Source organism: Vespa mandarinia, chromosome 11 (genome assembly GCF_050613455.1).
Source record: "Vespa mandarinia isolate Hongniang chromosome 11, ASM5061345v1, whole genome shotgun sequence".
NCBI classification, from domain to species: Eukaryota; Metazoa; Arthropoda; class Insecta; order Hymenoptera; family Vespidae; genus Vespa; species Vespa mandarinia.
Window position 1 is genome coordinate 4752697 of NC_140820.1, and position 27724 is coordinate 4780420.

Genomic DNA, 27724 nt, shown 5'->3' on the forward strand with positions numbered 1-27724 from the left:
ACTGTACATTTGTAATTTTCTTATTGTTTTTAGATATTACAGTAGACATTAAAAAATGTATTATATTAATATTGTATAATAGCAAGAAATTTACTTTAAACTAAATGCCTTATAATAGCTCTATAAATTTATATAAATTGTCACGGCTTTAAAATATACTGTGCAGTTTAAAGTGCGTTTGAGTTGTTTCTGTAGGTATAATTAAATATATAAATTGGTATTAGTGCATAAAATTAAAAATTGAAAATGCTTTTCTTTTGCTTATATAAAATTAGATATACATATTAATGCACTAATACGAAATAGATATTTTTTAATATATCAATTTCATAAACCTTTAGAAATCAAATAATATTATTCTAAGGCATAATTCTCCAAAAATAATTTTAATCTTGTAGGATAATCTGTCATTACTCCTGTTGCTCCAAGATCAAAAGCTTTCTTAAATTCTTCATCTTTGTTTAAAACCCAAAAGTATACCTGTTATAGTATTTTTATTTTCTTAATTATTTTTTTATATTACTAGTTACATTATGGAATTCATTATGGAGTAATCACGTCAAAATATGTAATTGTAATATTAAATTAATATAATTTGATCAACTCTACTCACATGTATTCCACGTGCTCTTAAATGTGTAAATAAACATGGTCTCATTAAGAGTACATTGATAGTGCGTACAACTAGTTTTTCGAATGATAAGATCGTTGGATTTGATCTATTCTTCCGTCTTAAGAACATAAAAGTGTTTTTCTAGAAGTATTGTATATATTTTATATTAATTTAATATAACATTGACTTACCGTAAGTAAATAGAAGGTAAAAATATTTCTAAATGTGTCTCTTTTAATGGTACAAATGGTAACAATCCAGTATACATCAGAAATAATAACATTGTAACACGTCGCATAGAAAATAATAGATTCACATTTGGATTCTACAATGAAATATTAATAAATGTTAAAAAATACCTATTTCTAAACTGATAATATAGATATTAATATAATTACTTACCATTTTGTAACATTTACGTGTAATTTCATCACTAAAATTACCCCAAACTGTATATTCCTCTCGTTTAAATTCTATAATCAAATCAGAAACTTGCTTTATAAGTTCATCATCGTTTATCTTAATGTCGATATTAATAGGAATATTTGGAAATGCCTCAAATACTTCTCTTAATAAAGGAAAACGCCTTTCATCTTCATTTGCAGAACCGATAAATTCCATGTCTGTGAACTACTATTTTTAAATAATTTCATTCAAAGCTGTTAATATTCTTAGAAGAATAAGCAAAATACCTGGATCAAAATCAATTGGAAGACGTGGTTTTAATGGTGGTAGCTCTTTATAATTTAATTCGGAGATGTTTTTATTGGTACCAGTACTACGTAATAGATTTTGATCATGCGACACAACCACCTTACCATCTTTAGTAAGATGACAATCTAATTCTAGCATTTCGGTACCAATAGCCACTGCTCTGCAATTAGATATATTAAATTATTAATATATCCAATCAGAAATGATTCAATCATTTTTCAATTTGAATTCAGAATGAATTAAAATTGGCAACAATTATATAACATCATACGTTCGTTTAACTACCACATTATATGACATTTATTTCATATATAAACATAACCTTGAAAGAATATATTAGAACTAACCGTCGAAATGCGGACATTGTATTTTCATAATTTTCTCCTGCTCCTAAAAGTTTTAGAATGATATTAAAATGGAGTATTGTAATACTCATCGTAATATTAAATTAAAAGAGAATGTAAATAAGTAAATAGAACGTACCGCCTCTATGACTAATATGATGACAATTGAATTTTATTTTTTTCTTTTTATGAAGTAATCTTGGATATTTAAAAAGTATCATCGATGTTAATACATAACCTCCGATTAAGGTATATAACAACATTGTTCATTGTTTTACATCCAACACATCTTAGATATGAATTGAAACCATTTATAATGTAATGAGTCAATGTAGTAGATGATACACACTTGGTGTTTCTTGGTGGTCAGTTTTTCAGCCAATAACAATAGTTACAAGAGATTTGTGGCATCAGAAAAGTATGAATTTGTAACATAATTTTTAAATCATGATTTACATTTTTTGTCCTATAGTTAATTATTAAAATTTTAATTTAAAACTGTTTCAAATCGAACAATAGAGATGAGAAAATAATCTGAAATAAGAAATTGTTAATTTTTAATTTTCTTTCTTTTGTTTTAGATATCCATAAACTGCATGTTTCCCGCGCACTGATATTTCTGTTTTCGTAAAAAAAATCTGAAAGATTTATCAAATATATTTATCTTTTTCTTACACTGTATAAAATAACTTTATATTTTCATTTTCTTCTTATTATGCGAGAAGAAAAATAAAACTTAACTTTACTCGGAAGATAAAATAATTTCTTTTTGAAGTCTAAATCTAACCTATATTATAAGCTGAAGGGACATTTATGGATGTACAATACATATAGAGGAATTTCAAGTTCACAATCGACATTCAATACAGATTTTTCTTAATTTAATTCCAATGGTTATTTACAACTATTTTAAGAAATGGCTCTTAATTTAAAGGCTATTTCTATCCGAAAAAAAAATTTAAATATACGACCTACGGAACGATATGTGGGGGGTTCCTATATATATATATATCGACGAGTCAGTGCCTTGTATACTTTGAAAAAAATTGATATCCAACTAGATGTCGCCGCATATTCAGTCTCTTACGTTAGAACATCATTGATAATCTGGCGCTTTATCACCGTCTTAAAAGAGCTAAAACAAACGCGTCGATTACCGATTTCATTGTATTCAATTGTTTCTAAATATTCAGTTTATATTTATCGTGGGTATGTATCCGTATACATGTATTGTTATTGCATCGATAGATACGTAAAGAGATTCATTTAGAGAGGTTTTATTAACAAAAAAAAAAAAGAAAAAAAAGAAGTATGATACTAAAAATATAGTATCAGGTAAGAAAGGATATCAGAATGTTTAACATTAAATTGTCTTTTTCAATTGGATTTCTAATTAAAATAAACAATTTCTTATAATATATAATATATTTTTAATATTATATTTTATAATAAAAAATAAGTAACGAATTGTTAATGATAATTAACATCTTATACCGGTGAAAAGAATTTGTTTTTTACATACTTCTTATGACTAGGTATATTAAAATATTTGTGTAATTATTTATTGTTAAAAAGAAAAAAAAGGAAACAAAAAATGTTTTAAATAGTAATGTCATGTAAAAATTTATTTATATTCTTTTATATTCTAATTAGTAGAAAATTAAATGAAAGTGTGAAATGAGATATAATACTTTTTATTTTATATATAAAATTATTATTATAATTTAAATTTATCTAGGAAACTATATTTGTTGTCTATCATTTGGAATAATCTTTATAGCTATTAACTACATTTGATAGTAGTGTTCTTTGTTTGTGAAAGGTCATCATGTATGACCTTACTCTTATCTTAGCTTTGAATATTGAATTAATTATCCAAGAGTAGAATTTCTGTTCTTTATTCGAAGTTGCATCAATACATTCAGTATTTATGATAAAATAGTTATATTTAATAAGTATATATGCCATCTATTTTCTGACACATTATATAGTTGTAAATTCATATTAATAATATTTATTTCAGATATTTAAGAAAAATAATGAAGTTTTTCAGTCTACTATTATTTTTGCTTTGTTTCTGTAGTAGTCTATGTAGTACAAGAGAAATCACGTAAGTATATTGATTCATTGGAAATGAATTATGATTTATATTTTATATAATAAATTTGTATTATTATAGACATGAGGATATAAAAGATGCTATGTTAAGTTTGGTACATATGATGCGAGAAAACACAGAAAAATTGGAAAGACATGAAGTGCGTGAGCGACAGTTAGGAGAGCAATTAAAAAAAGCTATATCTGTATTAACAAAGCGAGTATCTGCCATAGATGGATTAAAACAGCAATTTACAAAATTAGATGAACGATTTGCAGGAATTGAACAATTAATTGCACAGGTAATGTTATCTTATATTACAATTTATTTTACAATTAACATTACATAACATAGAATGATTAGTAATAAAATTATAATTATGAATGTTATTTTTACTTTTGCTTAGAGGGATGAGCGAGAGCGTATACAAATGCAGAAAACAACAGATGCTTTGGAAGATTTGGAAGTTAAATTAGAAGGATGGTTAACAGATATAGAAACTAAAATAACCAAAGTTCATGATATATCATTAAATCATAGAGAAATAAATCCTGATATTTTATCCAAATTAAATAATACAGAATTATTGCTTATAGGACACATTACAGATCTTGAATTTACTTTAAAATCAACATCAATGGAATTAAAAGAAACTGTAACAAATCAGTTAAACAAAGCACAATCAATGGATATGAAGGTAAATATCATGTAAAATTGACTTAAAAAAACTGTCCACTATTGTGACACTTTCATTTTATGTTGTATATTTGTTAAAAAGCTTATTCTAATAATACATTGACTTATTTTGTATCTTCCAATAGTTGCAAGATATTAATGATAATTTAAAAAATGTTAAAAATTCAATGGAAATTATTAAAGAATCATCTAAATCTCCAAAGAAATATTTAGACGAACAATTAAATATCTTTTTACTAGTGAAAGAACAAAGTAAAGCATTGAAAGATATTGAAGAGTTGGTAAGGAATTCTATAGGAGATATTCATGAATTACCACAGTAAGTTATTTTCTATTAATTATAAACACAATAATAAATAAGTTATTAAGTATTATAATGTCTATTTTTATTTAGAGTTAATGAAGCTCGGACATTGCACAATGAAACAGAATTACTTTTACAAGAAACTAAACACACAATTAAAGATATCATTATTAAAGAAAGTACTGATATACAAAATAAAATAATGAAAAGTAAAGAAGAGTCAAAAGATACAGTTGAAGCATTAAGGTAATATAAATACATATGGAATTGAAAAATATCTTCATAGAATATAAATACTTTGTTAATTGTAATTTATGAAATTTTAGGATGGCTATGGCAGATAATTCTAATCATGTAAGCAAGGAATTACATGATCTTAGCAAAGGTCAATTATTAATGGTTTCAATGGCTGATCATGTATTAGATACAAAAAAAAGAGTAGAATATGGCGTACATCAAATTCTTTTGGAAGTAGGAGACTTAGTGAAGGCACAGAGTAAAAATATTAACAATACAATCAATACAAGATTCGATGGAATCTCTAATGATATAATGGACAATCAGAATGGTGCTTTAGCAAATTTAACTACCAAAATGGAACAAGAAATGAATCAGGTAACTATATAAAAACAATTTTATAAAGTAGATCTCTAAATAGGTATCTAACCTGTTTTTTTTTTCTTTTTTTTTTTTTTTCTTTTTTTTTCTTTTTTTTTTTTTTTTTGTAAAGGTTTGGAGACAAATAAATGTAATGTATCAGCAAATGACAGAGAGTGCGAAAGCTTTAGACAAATTACATAAGCAAAATGAAGTTTATATTAATGGTACAACTTCTACTATGGATGGAATGGAAAATAAAGTAATTATATTTAATAATATCAAATTATTTAATTTAATTATAATTGATATATTTAGATAAAAAATAAGGAATGGATGAGAAAATAATTAATTTTATACCTAGGTAAGCGAAATAACAAAGCGTATGACAGAAGTAGATAAGAACTTAAATTATCTATTGGGTCGTCTTTTATTGGTAACACAAGAATTTAACCAAATTAAGAGTGGATTAGGTACAGCATTAGACAACATTAAAGCCTCTTTTAAAGAAGTGCAAGAAAAAGCCAGTGATTTAAGTAATCCAGGACCATATCCAGTGCCTGAAAATTATAGTGAACTAAATGAACCAAGAACTAACTAATTATATATACATGCAAAATATGGCATTGCAAGAAAGGTAGGAACCAAAGGAGTTATACATTTGAATATTTTATATACTTATATTAAATATTTGACGATTTACATACAATGAAAGATACTTTGTATGAAATTTTTTACAACTTTTTTTTTAAGTATATAATTTTTTACTGTGTAGTAAAGATATAAAATATTATCAATATATATAGAATATAATACATGCAGCTCATTTTTTATACAATGTTTTAAATAAATAATATATGTACATATAAATTTATATTAAATAAAAACTGATATATATATATATATATTATATTAATAGAAAATAAGGCTATAAAGCTGTGAAAAAGTGTAAGCTATACATGTATGTAAAGTTAGGTAGTATCTAGACAAACACATATTAAGTAGTATAATTTAGATACTTACTAATTCATACATTGTATTATTTCAATTAATATTATACTAATTGATTGCGTTTCATTTTGATCACATATTTTTCTAATAACATGAAATTAATTTTACTGATGATATATACGTTTTACAAATATATATAGTGTCCTATATAGTTCTCTACATTTGAAAAATTACGGTATAGATTAAAAAAATAATGAATTTTTTTATAGAACGTATGAAGAATATGGCATGGAAATTCAATGCTGTGATTTTTTGATGTAACTATTAAAGTATCCAAGTTCTTATGTAATCTAAGGCTCAAAGTTTTAGGAATAGTTCCTACCGTATTGATAGGTGACTGTAGTGTCGTTGGGAATTGAACGCCATCTCTATCGTCTGTACGTATTGATGTGACGTCACTATGCAAAGGAAATTACACCTAACGTCATTCGCCTAGAACAAAACAGAAGGGCGGGAATGATTCTATTAAATGCTTAGTCTATTCTACATGTTAATCGATCTACGGTCTAGATTTAAGGTTATGACTGCAGTATAGTCGTTTGGTTCACTTTATCATATCTTTGAAGATATTTATATTCAGTATCAATTTATCAGAGGAAAAACGAACAACATGTTTACAAATGTTCGATAAAGTGTATATATTTTCTTTCTATGTTTGTCGTTTGTAAATAAATTGCAAATATGGTTTTTGAATCAATTATAGCAGAGCTTTTAAATAAAGTTTTGGGAGAGTATATTCAAAATTTGGATTATACGCAATTAAAACTTAGTCTATGGGGAGGTAAGTATGATTTTATATTATTAAATATGTCTTTTATCAAATATTGTCTTTTAAATCAGATACTTATTTAAATTGTGAAATTGTAATTTCCGGTAAGAGAGAGAAAAAAAATTAAAAGCCGATATCACATCACATTATTGCGCCTTTGTTTATGCAATATCTAAATGTAGGAATCATATTAAATATAATCGACGAATGTGACATCAGCTTCTATTTCTGATGTAATTCCATGCGCGTCTTATCACACGTTATATCAGGATAATTTTTAAATGGCCTATAAATATTCGAACTAATCTAAACAAGTTATTGATCCGATTATATTAATAAAATTTTCAGTGGAACAGACATTTTCACATTTTTATTTTTTTTTGTCATTTAATTTATTTATGATAATAATTTATAAAATATTATTTAAATATTACGAAATTATATGACTTTATATTAATTAATATTTTTATGTATTATAAAATATGTCATTAAATAAATGTTTGTTATTTCAGGCGATGTAGTATTAACGGATTTATTAATAAAAGAAACAGCATTAGATGTACTGGATTTACCTATAAGATTAGAATATGGTCGATTAGGTTTGTAAATGTATTAGATAGTATTTTATGCTAAGATACATTATATTTGAAAAAAGGATTGAAAAAGCAATGTTTATAATATATTTAGGTAAATTGATATTAAAAATTCCATATAAAGATATATGGAATGCTCAAGTTGATGCGATAGTCGAGGAATTATTTGTACTTATTGTACCTTCAAGCCAAGTTGTTTATGATCCAGAAAAAGAAGCGAAGCAACAATTAGAAGCCAAAAGGGCTGAGCTTGCAAGAATAGAGAAAAACAAACAATTAGCAGAGACTAAACGTAAATTTTAAAATAATCTATAATATATTTTTTTTTAAATATGAGAAAAAAGAATGATAAATTTAAGTATAATAAAATTCATATTTATTTTGTTTATAGCACACGAAAAGCTAGATGATTCGATGGTTGAAAAATTAATTGCTCGTATGATAAAAAATATACATGTTGAAATAAAGAGAATTCATGTGCGTTATGAAGACCATGTTACATTTAAGGATCATCCATTTTCATTTGGATTTACATTAAATAAATTTGTTTTAGAAAGTTGTACAGATACTTGGAGTACAACTGATAGCATGAAAGATATGTATGCAATTCCGCAAATTTATAAGGTAAATGATAGATATAACTAATTGATATTTTTTACAGTTAAAAAAGAATGGAAATTTTTAAACTACTCAAACTAGGTATTATTTATATAGGAATAATTATATGAATTAACATGATTTATTTTTAATTATTTATGAAGTCATTATCATTTACTTTAATTTGTTAATACTTTTACAGCTATGTACACTAGATGGCTTGGCTGTATATCTTAATACTGGCATAGAACAATTTAGTAAAAATCCACTTTCTATGTTTTCAAAACTATTCTCTGATGGTATTGCAACGATGGATTATACTCCTACTGATTATTTATATTGTAAGTTATATTTTATTGCATTATATAGGATTAGTATTTTATTTTTTTTTAATCACTTAAAAATATGTAGATAAATAATTATTATGATTCTTTTTAACAATTATAGTACTGGGTCCAATAAATGTTAATGCAAAATTAAAACTTAATCCAAAACCTGAAGCAGATGGTAGTAATTATACCATTCCAAAAGTATGGCTCAATTTGGAAATGCTTAAATTACGAATAGCATTGACAAAACATCAGTACCAAACTTTAGTACAGTTAGGAGAAGGTTTGGATCAAGCTCAAAAGGCTGCTCCATATAGAAAATATAGACCAAATATAACATCGTATAGGGGCCATTATAAAGAATGGTAAATTAATAAAAACCAACCTGGAAATTTATTTATATTAATATATAAAATAGAGTATACTCCTTATTACTTATTTTATTATTAATAGGTGGAAATTTGCATATACTTGTATATTGGAAGAAACTGTAAGAAGACATCGTAGAAATTGGGATTGGAATCATATGAAAGCACATAGAGATATGTCCCGTGAATATGCACAAGTATATCAAACAAAATTAACAAATAAGAAAGTAACGAAAGATATTGAAGAACGTCTTACGAATTATGAAAAAAAGATAGATCTTTTTAATTTAGTTATTATCAGACAACAAATTGAAATGGAAGTAAGTATTATATCTATTATTCAACTGAATGTATATTGAATTATTTTTAATAGTTTATTATTTTTTAATAGGTTGAAAGATTAGCAGAGAAAGAAAAAACTCTTAAAGCAAAAAGAGGATGGTTTGGTTTTTTGTGGGGTTCTCCTCAAACAGAAGAAACTCAAGAATTGAATTCTGCTGCAGCTATTAGTAATTGTTTTTACTTTTTATTTCTCTTTTAAGAAATATTGTGAAAACTCTTGTTTACAAAAATTTATTTATTTATTATTACAATTTTATGGATAAAATGTTCTATAAGTTTTTTTTTTATAAAATAGAATGATACAAGTAATTTAAAATTCATACAATTTTTTAATTATTTCAGTGCGTAAATTCGAGGAAGCCATGACACCACAAGAAAAGGAAAAATTGTATCGTGCAATTGATTACCAAGAGAACATTGCACCAGCTCATTATCCCGAAACTTATGAAATGATTGATACTAATTTCTTCTTACATGGACTTCAGTTACTTCTTTTAGATACAGATAAAGAATATCCAAGTATCTTGGATTTACAATTAAATAGTGTTAAAGCTGGTTTTAAGTCACGACCTTCTGCTAATGCTATTTTGTAAGTTTCTTAGGAAAATTCATGCAGTACATATAATATCTGAAATAATATCCTCATTTTCAATAATATAAAGATTTAGAAAGATTATTGCATTATTAATTTCAAAATGATAAATAGTATTATTTTGTTTCACAGAATAACGACATCAATTAGTGATATGAAACTTTTTGGAGTAAAACAAAATGATTATATTCCTTCACTTTTCAATTCTGAACATGGAAGTGCAGATAATGTTTTATTATCTATTTCTTATGAAAAGAATCCTCTTGACAAATTATGTGGCGATCGTATTATTGTAAAATCAAAATCCGTGGATATTGTCTATGATGCTCAAACAATTATAGAATTAGTTAAATTGTTTAAAGTTCAAAATTCTTCAGCTTTAAATCAGTGAGTTATATCTTTTTTATATGAATTCTTTGATAACATGATATTTTACATAAAAGAATTTTATTTTTTATAGAATTCAAGCAGCTGCCGCAGAACAATTAGAAGGCTTAAAAGAAATGTCTGCTTTAGGTTTAGAGTATGCTATTGAAAAGCATTCAGTATTAGATATTCAGGTATGATATTTTATATATATATATATTCTTAAATATATATTAAAAAAGGAAGATATTCTTAAATGGGATATAAACAAAAATAGAAATTATTTGATATTTTTCCATGTGTAGGTGGACATGCAAGCATCTCAATTAATTATACCACATGGCGGATTATATGATAGTACTAAATCATTATTTATAATAAATTTGGGTAGTTTGAAGATGCACTCTCTTGAGAAGCCTAAAAGTAATAAATCTAAAGCAACTGTTAAACAGCTTGCTAGTATGGGTAAAAGTGAAGAAGATATTTTATTACATTTAAGGGAATATAGTTATGACAAATTTGCTCTGAATATAGTTAATTTTCAGGTATGTATTTTTATGTTGCCTTTAATATAAGCTGTAGATATATATATAAATGTTATATTTTCTTATATTTATAGGTTCTTGTTTCATTGGGAAATGAAAATTGGAGGGAAGCCTTAATGAAACATAATTCAATGACATTATTGTGTCCAACTACATTAGAAATTCAATTTCACAAATGTTTAATAACAGATGATCCTTTATTACCAAAAATGAGATTAGTAGGACAATTACCATCTCTTGCTATTAATGTAACAGGTTATTATGATAATATTTTTTCCAAAACTTATGTCAGTTCATTTCTTTTTGACAAATCTAAGAATAGAACATTTTGTATTATAGATGTACGTTTATTAGAAGTTCTTAATATTGCTCAAAGCATTCCATTTCCTGAGGAAGAAACTTCTACACAACTTACAAAATCAGCACTTGTAAGAAACTTGAGAAAATTAATATGGTTTTTTTTTTTTCAATATTACTATTATATCTTATTTTAAGTACTTTATTTTTTTTTTTTTTTTTTTTTTTAGAGCAAATCCGTTTCCCAATTATCTCTATTTAAGGAATTGACTACAATTTCTTCGAATGGTAAAAAGAAGCAGGAAGATAAACCACTTAAACAGACAACTGATTTAGAAATGAAATTCGAAATGAAAGGTAGTCATTTTCTCATATAAATATGATAATTATTTTATCTATTTCAACAATATATATATAATATTTATATATTTGTCAGAATTCACTTTGTCAATCTCCAAACAAGTAGATGAAACAGTCATGCCATTTGTAAGATTTGAGATCTTACAGTTAGAAATTGACATGTTGCAACGTTCCTATGATCAAGAAATATTATTAAAACTTGGTGGTACTCAAATGAAACAGCATCATAATAATGAAGAAATTTTTATGATAAATACTCCCATGTCAACTGGAAAAGACGAGTATCTTATTATAGTCCAGTATGTCAATGTAAGTCTATTTTTATATTTTATGATTAAAATTCATAAATATTATATAATTATTATATCATTTTTACATATAAATTTTTTATTGTTATAGGTAAATAAACGATCACCAGAATTTACTACTCGACATGGATCAGTTGTAAAATTGTTACAACTAGAATTTACAACATTAGAAGTAGTATTTCATCAGGAAGCCCTTATCGATTTTTTAAAATTTATGACATATATACAAGTAATATGAAATATAGAAAAATAAATGTAACGCATGTAATTTTTAATTTAAATCATTTTTATTTATTTTTTTATTTTTTCTTTTATTGTTAGGATGAGATACAATCTATGTCTGCTTTAAAAGAGAAAGTGCAAGAAGATATATTACCATCTCGGCCAACTCATTTATCTTTCATACAAGAAGAAACTTCTACATTTGTCAGAGATCAAATCCAGAAGCAGAAATTTAAATCTTCAAATTTACGTATGTATTTATCTATTTAGTAATTTTTCTTTACAACTATATGATAATCAAAATTTAATCTGGAAACAGTCCCAACTGAATTACTGTTTCTAAAAATTTATATTGTTTGTGTGCAGGACGTAAAAGAGGAGTGGTTGAGTTTATAGATTTAAAAATAAAAGCTAAAGTTGGCACTATAAGTATGAAAATGACCAGTAATGTAAGAGACATTAGTGCTTTTTTTATTGAAGGCATTATTGCTGGTTTTATAATGAAGGCTTCATATTCACAAGCAAATATTAATCTTACTTCTATTAACATCAAAGATCTTAATACTACATCAATTTATAAAAATGTAAGATTATAAAGATTTTATTTTACACTGAAAAATTGATTTTCTTTTTTATATAAATTCTGTCTTTATTAATCTTATAGATTATATCAGTAGAAGGTGAAGAATCTTTAAAAATTGAGGCAGTAATGTATAATATTGAACCACATGAATTTGATAAAAACAATATGTCTATTAAAATTATTATGGGTTGTCACCGTATTATATTTTTAAATGTCTTTGTTACAAATGTTATGGTAAGAGATTTTAATTACTTATAATGGTAATAATGTGTGTGTAAAAGTATATATAAACTAACCTTTATATTTTTAGAATTTTCTCAATAATTTCCAAGCAGCTCAACAAGCAATTAAAGAAGCATCTGCAGCAGCTGCAGAAGCAGCAAAAACTAATATTAAGGATGTTCAAGAAAGTGCAACGCGAGTAGAATTAAATGTAAAAATCAAGGTATATATTTTGATAAAAATTACACAAATAATACGAATTTTTACTTATGCAATTCACATATATTTCATATCATTTTAGGCTCCTCTTATATATGTGCCTAGAAATTCAAAAAGTGAACATTGTTTAATGTTAGATATGGGTAACCTTACAATTTGTAATATTTTTAAAAAATTAGAAGTTGAAACTGAATCTGAGGAATATCCTATAGTTGACGAGATGAAGATTGAATTACAAAATTTAAAACTCTTAAGGTATAATTCATTAAACAAAATTTATATCTTTTGAATGTTTATATATTTTTATTTTTTTATTAGAATAAGATTAAACAAAATTGAATTTACGATTGAGAACCAAGTACTATTGCTAGAACCAGTTAGTTTTACACTATTGATGAAACGCAATTTGTCAACTGCATGGTTTACTTCTATACCAGATATTGACATGTCTGGTCGATTGAATAAAATTAATTTATTATTAAGTCAAGAAGACTATGCAACCATAATGAAAGTTTTAGAAGAAAATTTAGGAGAATCAATGGAAGAGCCTAAACCTACACAAATTTCGGGACATAATGATAAAAAGTCTTTATCAGATCATCAGAATAAGCGAAGAGCTAGTAAGTGCTTATAATAAATGTCTTAACCTTGTTATTTCTTGTATATTTATATTTCATTTGATTTAAATTCACAGTAGAACCAATTAAAGTGGACGTTATTACTGAAGAAGAAGTTACAGTTTTTCAAGAGCAAAAACATGTGCATACGTTTATTAAATTTGAATTTATTATGGATAGCCTTGTCATTAATTTGTTCACAGGAGGTTCCAAAATGGTAAAGTTATATATTTGCAGAATTGTCACAGAACTAATATGATATTTATTATATTGTTAATAATGTAATTTATTATTTTGTATTAATATTAAAATTATTATATTGATAAATTTCCTTTCTTCAAACATTATAGAATTATATTTCATTACAGTTACAAACTCAAACGTCACCTCTACATCTTCCAGAAAATGGTTTGGCAAGGTTTTCCTTAACACATTTTGCAGTTAAAGGACGAATATTCGTTGGTGATTTATTAGCAACTTCTATCCTTCTTATGAATTGTACTTTGGACGATATTCGGCCTAGTAGAGAAAGTACTTTGACAAGACTCATGGAAAGGACAACAGCCTATTCATCTGCACATGATTCGGAAAAAGATGCAAAGAGTGTGAGGAGTATGTTGGATGTAACAGTTAGACGAGGCCCTAATGACATATTTGGTAAATATTACATGCACACATATGCAATACACTACGCGTTATATATAATTATAATATATATTATATTTTTGATATTTAATATCTTTTATATATAAATTTGCAGTTGATGTCAGAGTGTTTTCATTCAGTATTATTGTGTCACTTGATTATCTAATGAAGATAAAAGATTTTTTTAACATAGAATCTTCTACGTCAAGTAAAAATGTATCACAATCTTCACAAAAGGGTTATAATGAAGTAGTGACTAAGAAACGATCACCTCAAACTTCAGGAAATACTACCCAAATGTTAACTGTGAATTTACATGTAGAAAAGCCAGATATCATTCTTCTTGAGGATATGGATGATATAAATTCAAATTGCATATTATTAAATGTTTGTAATTTAAATATAATCTTTATTTATTTAGTAATATATATATATATATATATATATATATATATATATATATATATATATATATTGTTATTTATGTATTGTTATTATATTAAGATTTTATTTTCATAGACTGAGCTACTTTTAAAAATGCGCATAATGGGTGAACATCAAGTTATAACAGGTTCTATTAAAGATCTTTCTCTTCTAACTGGTATATATAATCCTGCTAAAAGGGCTGATTGGATATATCAGGTATGAGACAATTATATAATTATAATCTTCTATTATATGTAATATGAAATTTAACATATATTTTTTTATTTCATCTATGTAAAAGGTTTTAAGACCATGTAGTATTAGTGTAGCAGGTTCTACACCTGAAGGAAAAGGTCTTCATATAGATATATGTTGTACAGATATTCACATTTCTGTGTCACCAGGTATATACATACATATATGTCTAATATTATATTTATGCTAATATTATTAATTATTCATTATTAAATAAATAAATATTTTATAGGTGTAATTGAAATTTTGAACAATGTCATTCATACTGTAACTAAAACAGAAGTGGAAGATAATGAAGTGGTGAAGCCTGAACCTAACTATAAAGGACTTTGGCAAATTACTCCATATAAAGAACAAAATTATTGGTTTTTGAAACCAGGTTTAATGCATTTCATAATTTTTATTTAAAATGAAAAATCTTATATATAGAAACTTTCTAATACATTTTTAATGTTTGTTTATATAGAGATTGCGATGGATGTATCAGAATATTTTTCTTATCCTGATTGCGATGATAATGCGGTTTATAAACCTGAATTAGCTATTATTTCTGCACCAACAATTTTATTGACATTGGAAGCAGGTGTTGGTAACAAAACATTGCCAATGCTTCTGATGCATATTGGATTTCAAAGTCATGTCAATGATTGGAGTACTAAATCTGTATGATTATATATATACCTATATAAGTTTAAAAAAACAAATATTTTTACTAAAATACAATTTATATTTTGTAGATGTCCTTGGAATGTACAATTTCTCTTATAATGGCATATTATAATAGTCGTTTAGCTTTATGGGAACCATTGATAGAACCAAAGGAAGGAATACAAAATGGAAAACGTACTTCAACTCCTTGGGAATTAAAAACGAAAGTAAATTCGCTCACAATTTAATATTTTTAGATTTTTTTTTTTAAATATATTTCAATTATATTTTTGTTTTTATCAGGTACAATTTAATGATTTAGCAGTGAGCTCTAAAGGAGCTAGTGCAATCAGTCCAAGTATAGAGAGTGAACCAGAAGATTTACATCAAATTGCTAAAATGTCCATTGACGTAACATCTTCTGTAAGATAATTGATTATAATAGTTTTTTAAAAAGTAAAATATATCAATCTAATGATTTTATTTTATTTTTACATATAGGAAAATCTAGAGATTACAGTGACCAAAACTTGTCTCGATGTATTAAAACAATTAGGTAATGCATTTTCTTCTGCTATTGAAGCTGGTGGAAAAATGGCCACTCAAAAATTAGCACCATATATATTGAAAAATGAAACTGGCTTGCCAATGACACTAAACTTAGAACTTAGTCATTTTAAGGTAGAAGTAGTATATATAAATTGCAACATCTATATTCTTATATAATACAGCAATTTATATAGATGAAATACATTAATTTTTAGATATTTGATAGTGGTTCAAGATCAAGCAATAAAGCAGATTTGTATACCGAAGTAATTCTCGAATCTGGAGCATCCATAGAACTTGTACCAAAGTTTACCAAAATAGAAACACAGCTTCTTGAACAATTAAAAGCTGATTCTGTTAAAGATAGTGAAGACAATAAATTTGTTGTTTCGGTAATGCAAATAATTTTTAAATATTCATTATAAATATTCATTAAATTGTGTGTCTTTAATGCATATTCCTATAAAAATATATTAATGTATTTTTTAGTTCAAAGAAATTTGTGATAGACTGACAATACCAGTTCTTCGAGCAGATAAAAGATTCTTCTCGTTGAAATATCGTAAAGATAACTCAGAAGAATGGGGTATTGTTTCTGATGTTGTTGTTGATGAAGGAAGCACTATTGTTACACTTAGAAGTATCCTTCAGGTAATTATTTTTGCCAAATAATATAATCATTTATACTATTAGATCATTTAATATTAGAAAATTTTGATTAAAAATAGCAGTTTTGTTTTTTTTCTTAATATATGATAATTATTATAGGTACATAACCATTTCACCGAACCTATATCTGTATATTATATGACGAAACGAGGAAATGAAGTTGAATGTGTAGGCACGGTAGCTCCTGATGATCGATTGAATCTTCCATTGGATGCTGTATATACACCAACAAATATTTATTGGTTGTTCTTCAGTGTTAATGGGTTAGTTCATTTTACATTGTCTATATTTGCATTATCAATTTCTTATTATTAGATTTAAATTTAAACCACTATTACAGTTACATGGTTTCAATAGAACCATTTGTTTGGAAAGATCTTCAAAAAAATGTTTCCATGACAAAACTGCTAAAGTGTGAAGCAAGATCAAAACAAGAAATAATAGAACCATTTTATATACAGGTAATTATGACAATCTATATATATATATATATATATATATATTCTTTAATTTTTATGGTTTTTTTTAATTACACTTTTGAAAAACTTTTCTTTGTAAATAATTTCTTACAATAACTAAAATTAATATCTATATTATATTATATTATATTATATTTTATTATATTATATTATATTGTTGTGTCAATAATATTACTACAAATATAATTGTGAAATACGCGATGAATTAGATAATATTATATTGTACAATTATTTTTAACTTTATTGAGAGAATTTTGTTGGAATGCTTCGTATGCTTGTACAAGAAGCGATTTTTTACTTTTAGATGTTTTTCGTGATGATTGTGGTTGGTAGTATTCTCTATAATAACAACACGATCAGTTTATTATTAAATGCTATCGACTGGCAATACAAATTATGTAATTTTATTGATCACGTGAAACGTTTCTGCTTGAATTGTTTTAATTCAGAGCACCCAAAATATGTGGAAACGCCTATTCAGGTACTATCATATTCTTCAGTTAATATGTTGCAATCTTGTATATTAGTGATGATTTTATGGAGAATAAGAAGTGTACCTGCATTGTTTTGTTAGTTAGATCGTTTGTTATTAACTGTGAATGTAGAGATTAATATTTTTTATAACTGTATATTTTTTAACTAGAAATACTTGCATCATTTTTTTGAGAATATGATTAGTAAAGAGATGAGTATTATGTATGTAAATGATAAGGTAAAAGTTAGAGTTTTTGGTGAGTGTCATTTTCAAAAATCACACTGAAAATGAAAATTGGATATACTATATATATCCCTTACATATACACATATATATATACATATATACATATATACATATATACATATATATAATTTATTCCGAAGTGATTATATCATATTGTAAAACTATCATTTAATTTTATTATTTTTATATCAGCTGCTTGTAAAACTATGGTTTAAATATTTACCAAGTATTTTTTTGCATGATTCTTATGTCTAGTTAGTATTGTTATATGAAGTATTGTAAATATATTATGTTGTTTATAAAAGTGTATTATAATATATTAATATTTGCAGGTTGTAGGAGAAATAGAGCAAGTTTATTTTGAAAATACTAGTCGCCACACAATGGCAAGCACTATTTATAATGTGCATTTATATCCATCTGTATATCTAAAAAATTTTTTGCCAATTGACATTATTATTTGTCTTCCTGGGATTATTGAAGAAAAACTTTTGGAAGCTAGTGCTACTTTACAGATTCCAACAATTGACTATACAAAGTCAAATATTGTTATTAAGGTACAGATAGTATTAATATTATATATATAATTTATATGTATAGCTAAAGTGACATAATTGTTTGATTTTGCAGCTACCAAATTATCTAGAGAAAAATTGGTCATGCAAAGGTGAAATAATAGCAAATCCACCAGAGTTTTCAGTCTGGTCTTTTGAATCGTTTGATAGTGCACAAAAAGTTGTTATGGATTTAGGAATGCATACATCATATAAACATGGCTCCATTATAATGGCTCTCTATTGTCCTTTTTGGATGTTAAATAAAACTGGATTAATGTTATCTTATAGGGTAAGTGTAAAAACATGTTGTCTTTTAATAAATATTGTATCATTTAGGTGTATATTTTTTATATATAACTAATTCTTTACTTATTTATTCCTAATATAATTCTACTCAAAATTTCATACAACAATTCAATCAAGAGATTGAATGTTTCGTAGTATTAACATTTAAAAAAAAATATATTTATACAAATCTTTTTATTAATCTTTAAATTGAAGCAAATTCACCGACTAACTATGCTTGCTGGCTTTTTTCTTTTCTTTTTTTTTCTATGTGAAAAATATATATTACTATAAGTTTAATTTACATTTTACAGCTTTTTTTTTATGTAATAATTTATATAATATAAATATTGAATTTATAGGGTGTTTCAAAAAGGATAATGTTATTGGAGTGTGAAGTTGCTGAACAAAAATGTCTTGCATGATCCTTTAAATTAATATTCAAATTTATATTTATACTTTTATTTAAACTTAATGTATTTGTTTATAATATTTTATCATGTAGGTGTCTCTTTAAATTTATTTTACGACATTGAACTCAGAATATTATTTTACAGAAGTCAAGTAAGGGTGGTAAAGAACACTCAAGTCCAGTTAAGGTAGAGCTTTATTACTATTGCACTTTAACTTCATGCTTTTTATAGAATTATTTTCTTGAAAGCTTGTAAAATATTATTTTAGAAGCTTGTAAAATTTTTGTGCTATTTATGATTAAAGTATTTATTAGTAGAAACTTCTCAACATATACATTTGGTATGATGCTATATGTATTTTTAATTCTTTTTAATTTTTTTAAAAACAAAGAAAACACTAAAAAGTGATAGTAATATTATTAAATTAATAAAAGTAGTAGTGTGTTTCATTTAAGTGACATTTATATAACAATTTTATTTGAATTTAAAAATGAAAATATATAATTATTCTTTATAAGATAATAATACAAAAATAGCACACTTTACATATTTGTTTTTATATATATATATATAAAGGTATATTTCAGAAACTCATTTCTGCTATGAAACCTCATCATCCACGTGCACAGTATAGGAAGAGGAAATCGGTGATATTTTCGTTTCAAAATTTATTTAAATTTGTTTAAATAACATTTAATTGCACTAATATTCATAAATTCAAAATTATAGTATCACATATACGAAACTGCAATACTAATGATATTTACTAATGATATTTCTTGCCAATATAAAAGTTGTTCTAACATCACAAATGCACAGCTTTTTAAGCTGATATATATGTATATATATATTTATACACACACATTCACATACATACATACATGAATACATACATACACAAGCTATTTATATTCTATTTCTTCTATAAATTTATTTAGTTTTTCTATTTCCTTGTATTTATTAATATGTTTTGAATACTTAAAAGAACACACATACATAGATAAAATATAATGTGTTATATATGTTTAATATATTATGAGTATATATGTTTAGTATAATGTCATAATCTGCAGCAATGTTTTGGTACTGTATATGCATGAGCAACTAAATAGGAGCATCATTGGAAAAATACTTGTGTTTTTATATATTTATTTGAATTTTAATTTCACTGCTTAATGAAAACATTATTATGAAGAAAACTATAGTAGTCTTTCCTTTCATTTCAGAGTGGTGAAGATCATTTAAATATTTTATATCATCCAGAACATTTTAAAGGACCAATATTATTTTCATTCCGCTCAAAAGTCTTTTTTGGTAAAAAGAAAGCAATGGTGAAGGTAGAAGATGGAGAATGGTCTGAAAAGTTTTCCATTGATGTTGCAGGAAGTGAGGGAGTAGTTGCATGCAAATACAATGGAATGATATATCAGGTATATTGTTTATTCATTACAAAATTGTGTTGTTTGTGTTACCTATATTATTTAATTACGTATATGTATTTTTATAATAAATTTTTATATTTTAGATTGGTGTACATAATCAACTGACATATAATTCTTTAACAAAGCAAATTACATTTACGCCTTATTATGTTCTTATTAATAATAGTGATTTTATAATTGAATGTCAAGAAGGCGATAGACCTGCTGATCCACTTATCGTAGTATGTTAAAAAGAAAACAAATTTATTCTTAAGTAAAATATATATTATATAACATATATATTTTTTGATATATATTATAATATATAGGTTTCACCTGGAGAATGTTCTGCTTTTTGGCCTCGTTCAGAACAAGAAGTAAAAACTTTGAAAGCAAAGGCTGCAGGATATCCTGAAAAAACAGCAGCTTTCATTTATACTGATAGCCATACTACACTGTTAAAACTAGACAACAAGGTTTGTGTTTATTATTGTGTAAAATAACTTATTAATAATTAAAACATTGAACAATTATTTAATAATTATATTTTTTTATTAGTACGGTGGTATTAATGTTGATATACAAATCAATGAAGGTGGGATATATATTTCAATGACAGGTTATAGTCCTGGCAATGCTCCTGCTCTTATTATAAATCACACTCATTATTCAATCAATTTTTGGGAAAAAGGATCTATAAATATAAAGTGCGTATAAAATTCGTTCAGCAACAAATTTTTTAACTGACATATTAAATAAATAAACATCACATATATTTGTAAATCACATAATTGTAAGAACATTTGTATGAAATAGAAAACATTTATATTTCTTGCAGAACTATTGCATCATTTAATAAAATGTTTTATACCTGGGAAAATCCTGCTGGTCCAAGAAAATTAATGTGGGAAGGTGATAACAATAAAGAAATAGAAGATGATCTAAGAAAGGTAAACTAAATTATTCTATTAAAGATTTACCAAACCATTAGAATTTCTAAATTATTTCTAAATAATCATTTTTTTTGGTTCCACTTTTTAGGATACTTTGGGTGCTTTTAAAATACTTATTTCGAATACAGAAGAGGATATATATTATGTATCGTTTCTTAATGGTACACAAAGAGTACTTCTATTTACTACAAATTTGAAAATAGCTGAAGATTGTCAACTAGTAGGCGATTTTGAGCCTATTGAACAAGAGATAACTCTTAATATTCATGGAATAGGATTTTCACTTGTAAATAATATTACTAAGTCAGAGCTTTTATACATGTGCATAGCTAGGTAAATACTCTTTGAAGTATATTTATAATTTTTTAATAATATTGGTATACCGATATATTATTGAATAATGATATATTATATTATTTATTATAGCTCTGGTATAATATGGGAAACGTGCAAATCTACTGGAAGTAGATGGCGTGGTCTTAATGCAAGAGAAATTAATATTATTGAAGAGGGATACCAAAAATATATACGTGAATTACAAATTGAGAAGGATCCGTCTCATAGAGTATTACTTGAGCCTAAGTTGGAGGTAGAGATCTAAAAATTTAATAATTAGCTTTATTCTATAATATTTATTTGCCATAATAGCCAATATTTATGCTGTAATTAATTTTAGGTTGATTACTTAAATATGGAAATGTTAAAACCACATCGTCGTTACATGCGACGTTCATTCCAAACTGGTTTATGGCTACAGTATAAAACATCAACTCATCAAGTACAATTACATGCAAAAATTAATAGATTACAGATAGATAATCAACTTTTAGATTGTGTTTTTCCAGTTATTCTAGCACCTGTTCCTCTACCTAAAAGTATCACACAAAGTACAGGTGAAAAGTGTTCTTAGTATTTTTTCTTATTATAATATTGGATTGTTTATTCCTAAAATTGTATTAATTTTACAGTACCTAAGCCATTTGCTGAACTTAGCATGGTAAAACGTCTTTTAGAACATAGCACCGTGCAACAATTTCGTTATTTCAAAGTACTTATTCAAGAATTTCATATTAAAGTGGATATAGTATTTATAAATGCCATTATGGCCTTTTTTGAAGCCAATGTAGCGAATGATGCGGAAGAAGTAAGATTTTATATTGAAACAATTGTTTTATTTATATCTATAATAAATATGTATCAAGAAGTTTTTAATTTTTGTGTCGTAGAGCGAATTATTCCGCACAGATATGAAATTGGTACATGAACCACTTATGTATCATGTTAGTCTAATCACAACAGCTGAGCAAAAGAATTTCTTCGACTTATTACACTTTTCACCTCTTAAGGTTAGTGATCTTATTTTTTATTTATATTATTATGTATAAAAATACTAAACACGTATTTTTATGATTATATAATTATTTTTTCTCCATTAGATACATATTAGTTTTTCAATGACTGGTACTGGAAGTGGACCTTCTGCACTACCTCAAGTATTAAATGTATTATTACAAGGGATTGGAGTTACTCTGACTGATATTAATGATATCGTATTCAAGTATGTTATTTTATTTCCTAGGTTTTTTTTTAACGTGATAAAAAAAAATTAATAAAAAATTAATCATTTCACAGATTAGCATACTTCGAAAGAGATTACACTTTCATGACAAATAAGCAATTAATCTCAGAAGCAACTACGCATTATGTAGGACAAGCTATTAAACAAGCTTATGTTCTTGTGTTAGGTCTTGATGTTATTGGTAATCCATATGGTCTTGTAGTAGGTACAATGAAAGGTATCGAAGATTTATTTTATGAGCCCTTCCAAGGTGCCATACAAGGTCCAGGAGAATTTGCTGAAGGATTATATCTTGGTGTAAGAAGTATGTTAGGTCATACTGTTGGTGGAATGGCAGGAGCTGTATCTAAAATTACAGGAGCTATGGGTACAAGAAGATTACATAACATTCTTTTTCATTTACTAGTCATGCATACGTACATTTATAATCGTAATGTTTTTATATGTAAAGGTAAAGGAATAGCTGCTTTAACTTTTGACAAAGATTATCAAAGGAAAAGGCAAGAACAATTGAATAAACAGCCAGCAAATTTGCAAGAAGGACTTGCAAGAAGTGGAAAAGGTTTAATAATGGTATGCTTATGAATTAAGTTAATACTTAACAAGAAATACTTTTTTATGACTTATATATTAAAATAAATCGTTTATATAGGGAGTTGTAGATGGTGTAACTGGTGTTGTAATGAAACCTATATCCGGTGCTAAAGAAGAAGGCGTTGAAGGATTTTTCAAAGGTTTTGGAAAAGGAGTTGTTGGACTTGTAACTAGACCAACTGCTGGCGTTGTTGACTTTGCTAGTGGATCTTTCGGTGCTGTTAGACGGTATAAACATATTTCTTTTTATATTTTGTAATTTTTTATATCTATAAAAATAGTTTAAAAAATAAAAATATATTTTAGTGCGGCTGAATTAAACGAAGAAGCTAAAAGAGTTCGTCCACCGAGATTCCTGCAGCCAGACAGTCTTGTTCGACCTTATATAAGGGATGAAGCAGATGGTAATAAAATTCTGATTGTAAGTAACTCATACAATTTTATGATAATAATATGGCACATAAAATATTATAATAAATTTAACATTATTGAAATTTATATATGTATTTTTTTTTTCTTTTTCACAGGAACTTGAAAAAGGAAAATACGCAAACACAGATATTTATTTCTATCATATATATATAAATAAGGATGTCCTATTACTTACTGATAAACGTATAGCGTATCTTGAACATAGTGATTTATTCGGTGGTTGGAAGGTATTTCTTAGATCAAATTCGAAGAATTTCTCTGTCTACTATAAAATTATTTATTCAAAATCTTACTTTGTAGGTCGATTGGACTCATACATGGCATGAAATTGGTGAATTACCGAAAGTAGTAGATAAAGGGGTACAGATTTTCATTAAAGATTCCTCAAAAAGAAAGAAACTGGGCAATTTATTTGGTAGTACAGAACAATCCAAAATAATCTTAATACCAGATAACAATATAAAACAGGTTGGAAATTTTTTTTCTTTTTTTTTTGCATTTATACTTAAATAATAAAAAATAATTATTTATGTATCTTATTATTTTTATAGTTACTTTATACTAAAATATGGGAACAGATGAATCAATATGGATTAACGGATGAATTTAAATAAGTTACCAGTATGAAAATCAAAAAGAGAGAGCATAATATATTGACAAATTACTTTTGAAACTTTATGCTTAAGCAAAACTAAGAGTGCCTAAATGCTCAATTTGCATTAAGCTTTGCAACTGAAGTTATATAATTTTCATGCACATTCAACTAGTTTTTTATAAATAATATTTGCAAGACTGACAAATATTAGCTTTTAAATAGCTATAGTAAAGAATATAAACCTATATTATTTCGAGATAAATATAAAAAAAAAATTAGTATTCCCAATGCATAGAATTTCAATAGATTAAATATATCAGTCAAGTAATATTTTATTTTATATTATATAATATAATATATTATTAATTGAGTTTTACTAATTTATTAAGAAAGTAATATATACTATATATAATATATCAGTTTGTAATTATTAAGAAACTACTTACTAAAAAGTTGTTAATTTACAAAAAAGAGAAAACGCACATTTTTTTAATGATACCGTAAGTATATTTATATGAGATCATTTATGACAATGTCACGTGATTATTAATATAATACGCATACACATTGTTTGTTATAATAGAATTATTTTAATATTTTATTTAAAAAATTAAAAGAAAGTTAACTATCTTTGACTTCTATGCAAAAATTTAAATATAGATATATAATATTGTTCTAGGATATTTCTGTTGAAGTATTCTCTAAAAATAATAAAAAACTTATATAATTATAATAGAATTATATAACTAATAAAAAGATATAGAGAGAAAACATTCTACTTAATCTTACAAATTCTTTTTCATTGCCTTTGAATAAATTATGTTATTTTTAGATATGTATACATATGTAATATGAAAATATCCTGATATTGGAAATACAACAATAGTTAACAAATCTATAAAAGTGCAACTTCATTTAATATAAATCGTCATTTGTTTACTTGTCAGTTGTGTATTTATTTATTTATTTTATTATTTATTTTTTTATTTTAAAATATCTCTTATATACTTTTGAACTCAATTTTTATGCATACCACAAAAATACGTTATAGAATATCAATAAACATTATTATAATATTGGCATTGGCGTGAAAATAAATTCTTTAAAGTCACAATACTTGAATAATAATTGTGAATATAAAAAATTTTTGTAATATCTAAAATTTTATACACTAGACTAATGCAATCAACTAATTCCAATGAACCACACGTTGAAAATATTGTACAAGGACCACCACAGTTACCACCTTTACATAAAGGACAAAAAATACAAAGTGTAAGCTAATAAAAAAGAAATTATCATTATTTAAAATCCGCATACATAATATAAATCAATAAACAAATTTCACATTTTTAATAGGGTCCATATACTATTACCGTAACAGATGATATGGTTGCACAAAGGGAAAGACAAAATCAAGAATTATATAGAGCGTGGTTACATGAGCAAAGAAGAAGAGAAATGGATGATGATTATATGGGAGATTTTAAAGATTCGGTAGTGAGGAGGAACTTTATTAGGAAAATTTTTTGCATATTGGGCATGCAACTTCTATTTACAACAGCTGTCGTAGCATTTTTTATGTTTGTGTAAGTTGTGTATTATTTCAATATTTTAAACATATTTATTAATCCTTCTTTACTTTTAGACCTGTTGCACGAGAATTCATGTTAGTTAATTGGTTTCTTTGGCTAATAGCTTTGTACGTAGACTTTTTCATTTTATATAAATTATTTTAAATAAATTATTTTAATGTTAATTAAGTTTTTTCATGTTGTTAGAATAATCTTTATGATCACATACTGCGCTATAGCATTTTCTGATTGTGCAAGACGCCATACACCAAATAATTACATCTGTCTTTGTTTGCTGGTAAAATTATTTATAGATTAATATCTATATTTATGTATTAATATACAGTTTTCATATTTCCTTTATATACTTTCATATTTGTTTCAGACAATGGCTATGTCATATTTGGCTGCTTTTGCTTCTGTATTTTATGCTGTAGAAGTTGTTCTTATAGCGTTAGGCATGACAACAATTGTAACTATCACAATTAGTTTTATAGCCACATTCACTAAGGTATATGTAAATTATCTATTCCTATTTTTATTAAAAATTTTTTTAAGTATCAAGTAAAATATTTTGAAGTAAATTTTATAAGTTAATTATTTTAATAATGCATTATACGTTTACAGTTTGATCTAACCATGCGAACAGGATTGATAACAATAATTGGATTAGTTGGAATTATTGCTCTTTTTGTAATGGTGATGGTATCAATATTTATGTATATAAAAACATTGCACATAATAATGGCCATTATAGGAACACTTCTTGTATCAATGGTTAATATTAATTTCATAAAATATATTTCATTATTAATTATATAGATACATTTTATAAGTATATTAAATCACATTTCTACTATTATTTCAGTATCTATTTTTTGACGTACAAACAATCATGGGTGGACGAAGAATAGAATTAAATCCAAACGAAGTTGTTTATGCAACTACTCAAATTTATGTTGACATAATTTTACTGTATCAGTACATTCTTATGTTGCTAGGTTTATTTCACGAAGGATAAATACAGAAAATTTATTACATTTTGTATTTATATATGTGTTATTTTATTAAAAGAAATAACGAACTTTGTTATATTATAAAAATCAAATTACTTAAATATTTCAGTTTTTCCACAGCACATTATGATATATGATAAATATATAGTCTAATTAAAAATGTATATTTGTTATTTATTAAATATGTATAGTGTAAAAAATTCAATA

The 27724-nt window shown here is 25.4% G+C and overlaps 4 protein-coding genes across 12 annotated transcripts; 3 read left to right on the top strand and 1 right to left on the bottom strand.

The window, feature by feature from the left end:
* Positions 1-77: 77 nt before the first annotated feature.
* Positions 78-2788, bottom strand: LOC118441214 (lysophospholipase D GDPD1). 3 transcript variants are annotated; one of them, XM_085660089.1, is made up of 8 exons: positions 2643-2788; positions 1811-2205; positions 1675-1717; positions 1306-1487; positions 1016-1236; positions 805-938; positions 614-731; positions 78-480 (listed from the first exon to the last, which is right to left on the bottom strand). In XM_085660089.1, the coding sequence occupies exons 2-8, from the start codon at positions 1932-1934 to the stop codon at positions 355-357; spliced, it is 948 nt and encodes a 315-aa protein (XP_085516215.1). In that variant the 5' UTR covers positions 1935-2205; positions 2643-2788; the 3' UTR covers positions 78-354. The 3 variants fall into 3 exon arrangements, with proteins under 3 accessions (XP_085516215.1, XP_085516216.1, XP_085516214.1); XM_085660090.1 differs by having other exon boundaries at positions 1016-1086; positions 1811-2753; XM_085660088.1 differs by having other exon boundaries at positions 1811-2753.
* On the top strand, positions 2745-7077 carry LOC118441207 (uncharacterized). Of its 4 annotated transcripts, none has more exons than XM_085660082.1 (9): positions 2745-2880; positions 3695-3781; positions 3851-4070; positions 4176-4466; positions 4591-4784; positions 4860-5015; positions 5096-5384; positions 5500-5628; positions 5731-7077. In XM_085660082.1, exons 2-9 carry the CDS (start codon positions 3711-3713, stop codon positions 5965-5967), a joined length of 1587 nt encoding a protein of 528 aa, XP_085516208.1. In that variant the 5' UTR covers positions 2745-2880; positions 3695-3710; the 3' UTR covers positions 5968-7077. The 4 variants fall into 4 exon arrangements, with proteins under 4 accessions (XP_085516208.1, XP_035721180.1, XP_085516209.1 ...); XM_035865287.2 differs by having other exon boundaries at positions 2867-3006; XM_085660083.1 differs by lacking the exon at positions 2745-2880 and adding an exon at positions 3512-3626.
* On the top strand, positions 7018-25223 carry Vps13 (vacuolar protein sorting 13C). 4 transcript variants are annotated; one of them, XM_085660081.1, is made up of 60 exons: positions 7018-7158; positions 7659-7745; positions 7834-8031; positions 8131-8363; positions 8539-8677; positions 8784-9030; positions 9119-9353; positions 9425-9542; positions 9718-9964; positions 10100-10354; positions 10428-10527; positions 10639-10878; positions 10953-11133; positions 11218-11306; positions 11406-11532; positions 11612-11844; positions 11935-12072; positions 12165-12315; positions 12432-12649; positions 12730-12882; positions 12959-13093; positions 13172-13344; positions 13408-13709; positions 13784-13923; positions 14075-14363; positions 14467-14738; positions 14871-14993; positions 15079-15181; positions 15265-15411; positions 15499-15695; positions 15770-15907; positions 15984-16103; positions 16182-16361; positions 16445-16621; positions 16719-16880; positions 16998-17161; positions 17239-17359; positions 17682-17858; positions 18431-18655; positions 18729-18944; positions 19498-19539; positions 19941-20000; positions 20580-20783; positions 20879-21016; positions 21104-21250; positions 21333-21481; positions 21613-21724; positions 21816-22060; positions 22154-22316; positions 22404-22620; positions 22696-22871; positions 22954-23073; positions 23164-23285; positions 23360-23673; positions 23758-23879; positions 23959-24128; positions 24207-24321; positions 24428-24559; positions 24633-24800; positions 24884-25223. In XM_085660081.1, exons 1-60 carry the CDS (start codon positions 7059-7061, stop codon positions 24944-24946), a joined length of 10029 nt encoding a protein of 3342 aa, XP_085516207.1. In that variant the 5' UTR covers positions 7018-7058; the 3' UTR covers positions 24947-25223. The 4 variants fall into 4 exon arrangements, with proteins under 4 accessions (XP_085516207.1, XP_035721158.2, XP_035721159.2 ...); XM_035865265.2 differs by lacking the exon at positions 17682-17858 and having other exon boundaries at positions 24884-25222; XM_035865266.2 differs by lacking the exons at positions 17682-17858; positions 19941-20000 and having other exon boundaries at positions 24884-25222.
* Positions 25224-25290: 67 nt separating this feature from the next.
* On the top strand, positions 25291-27633 carry LOC118441215 (protein lifeguard 3). The gene is made up of 8 exons (XM_035865304.2): positions 25291-25427; positions 26103-26202; positions 26287-26516; positions 26576-26629; positions 26709-26799; positions 26887-27012; positions 27129-27278; positions 27370-27633. Exons 1-8 carry the CDS (start codon positions 25420-25422, stop codon positions 27520-27522), a joined length of 912 nt encoding a protein of 303 aa, XP_035721197.2. The 5' UTR covers positions 25291-25419; the 3' UTR covers positions 27523-27633.
* The last annotated feature ends 91 nt before the right edge of the window (positions 27634-27724 follow it).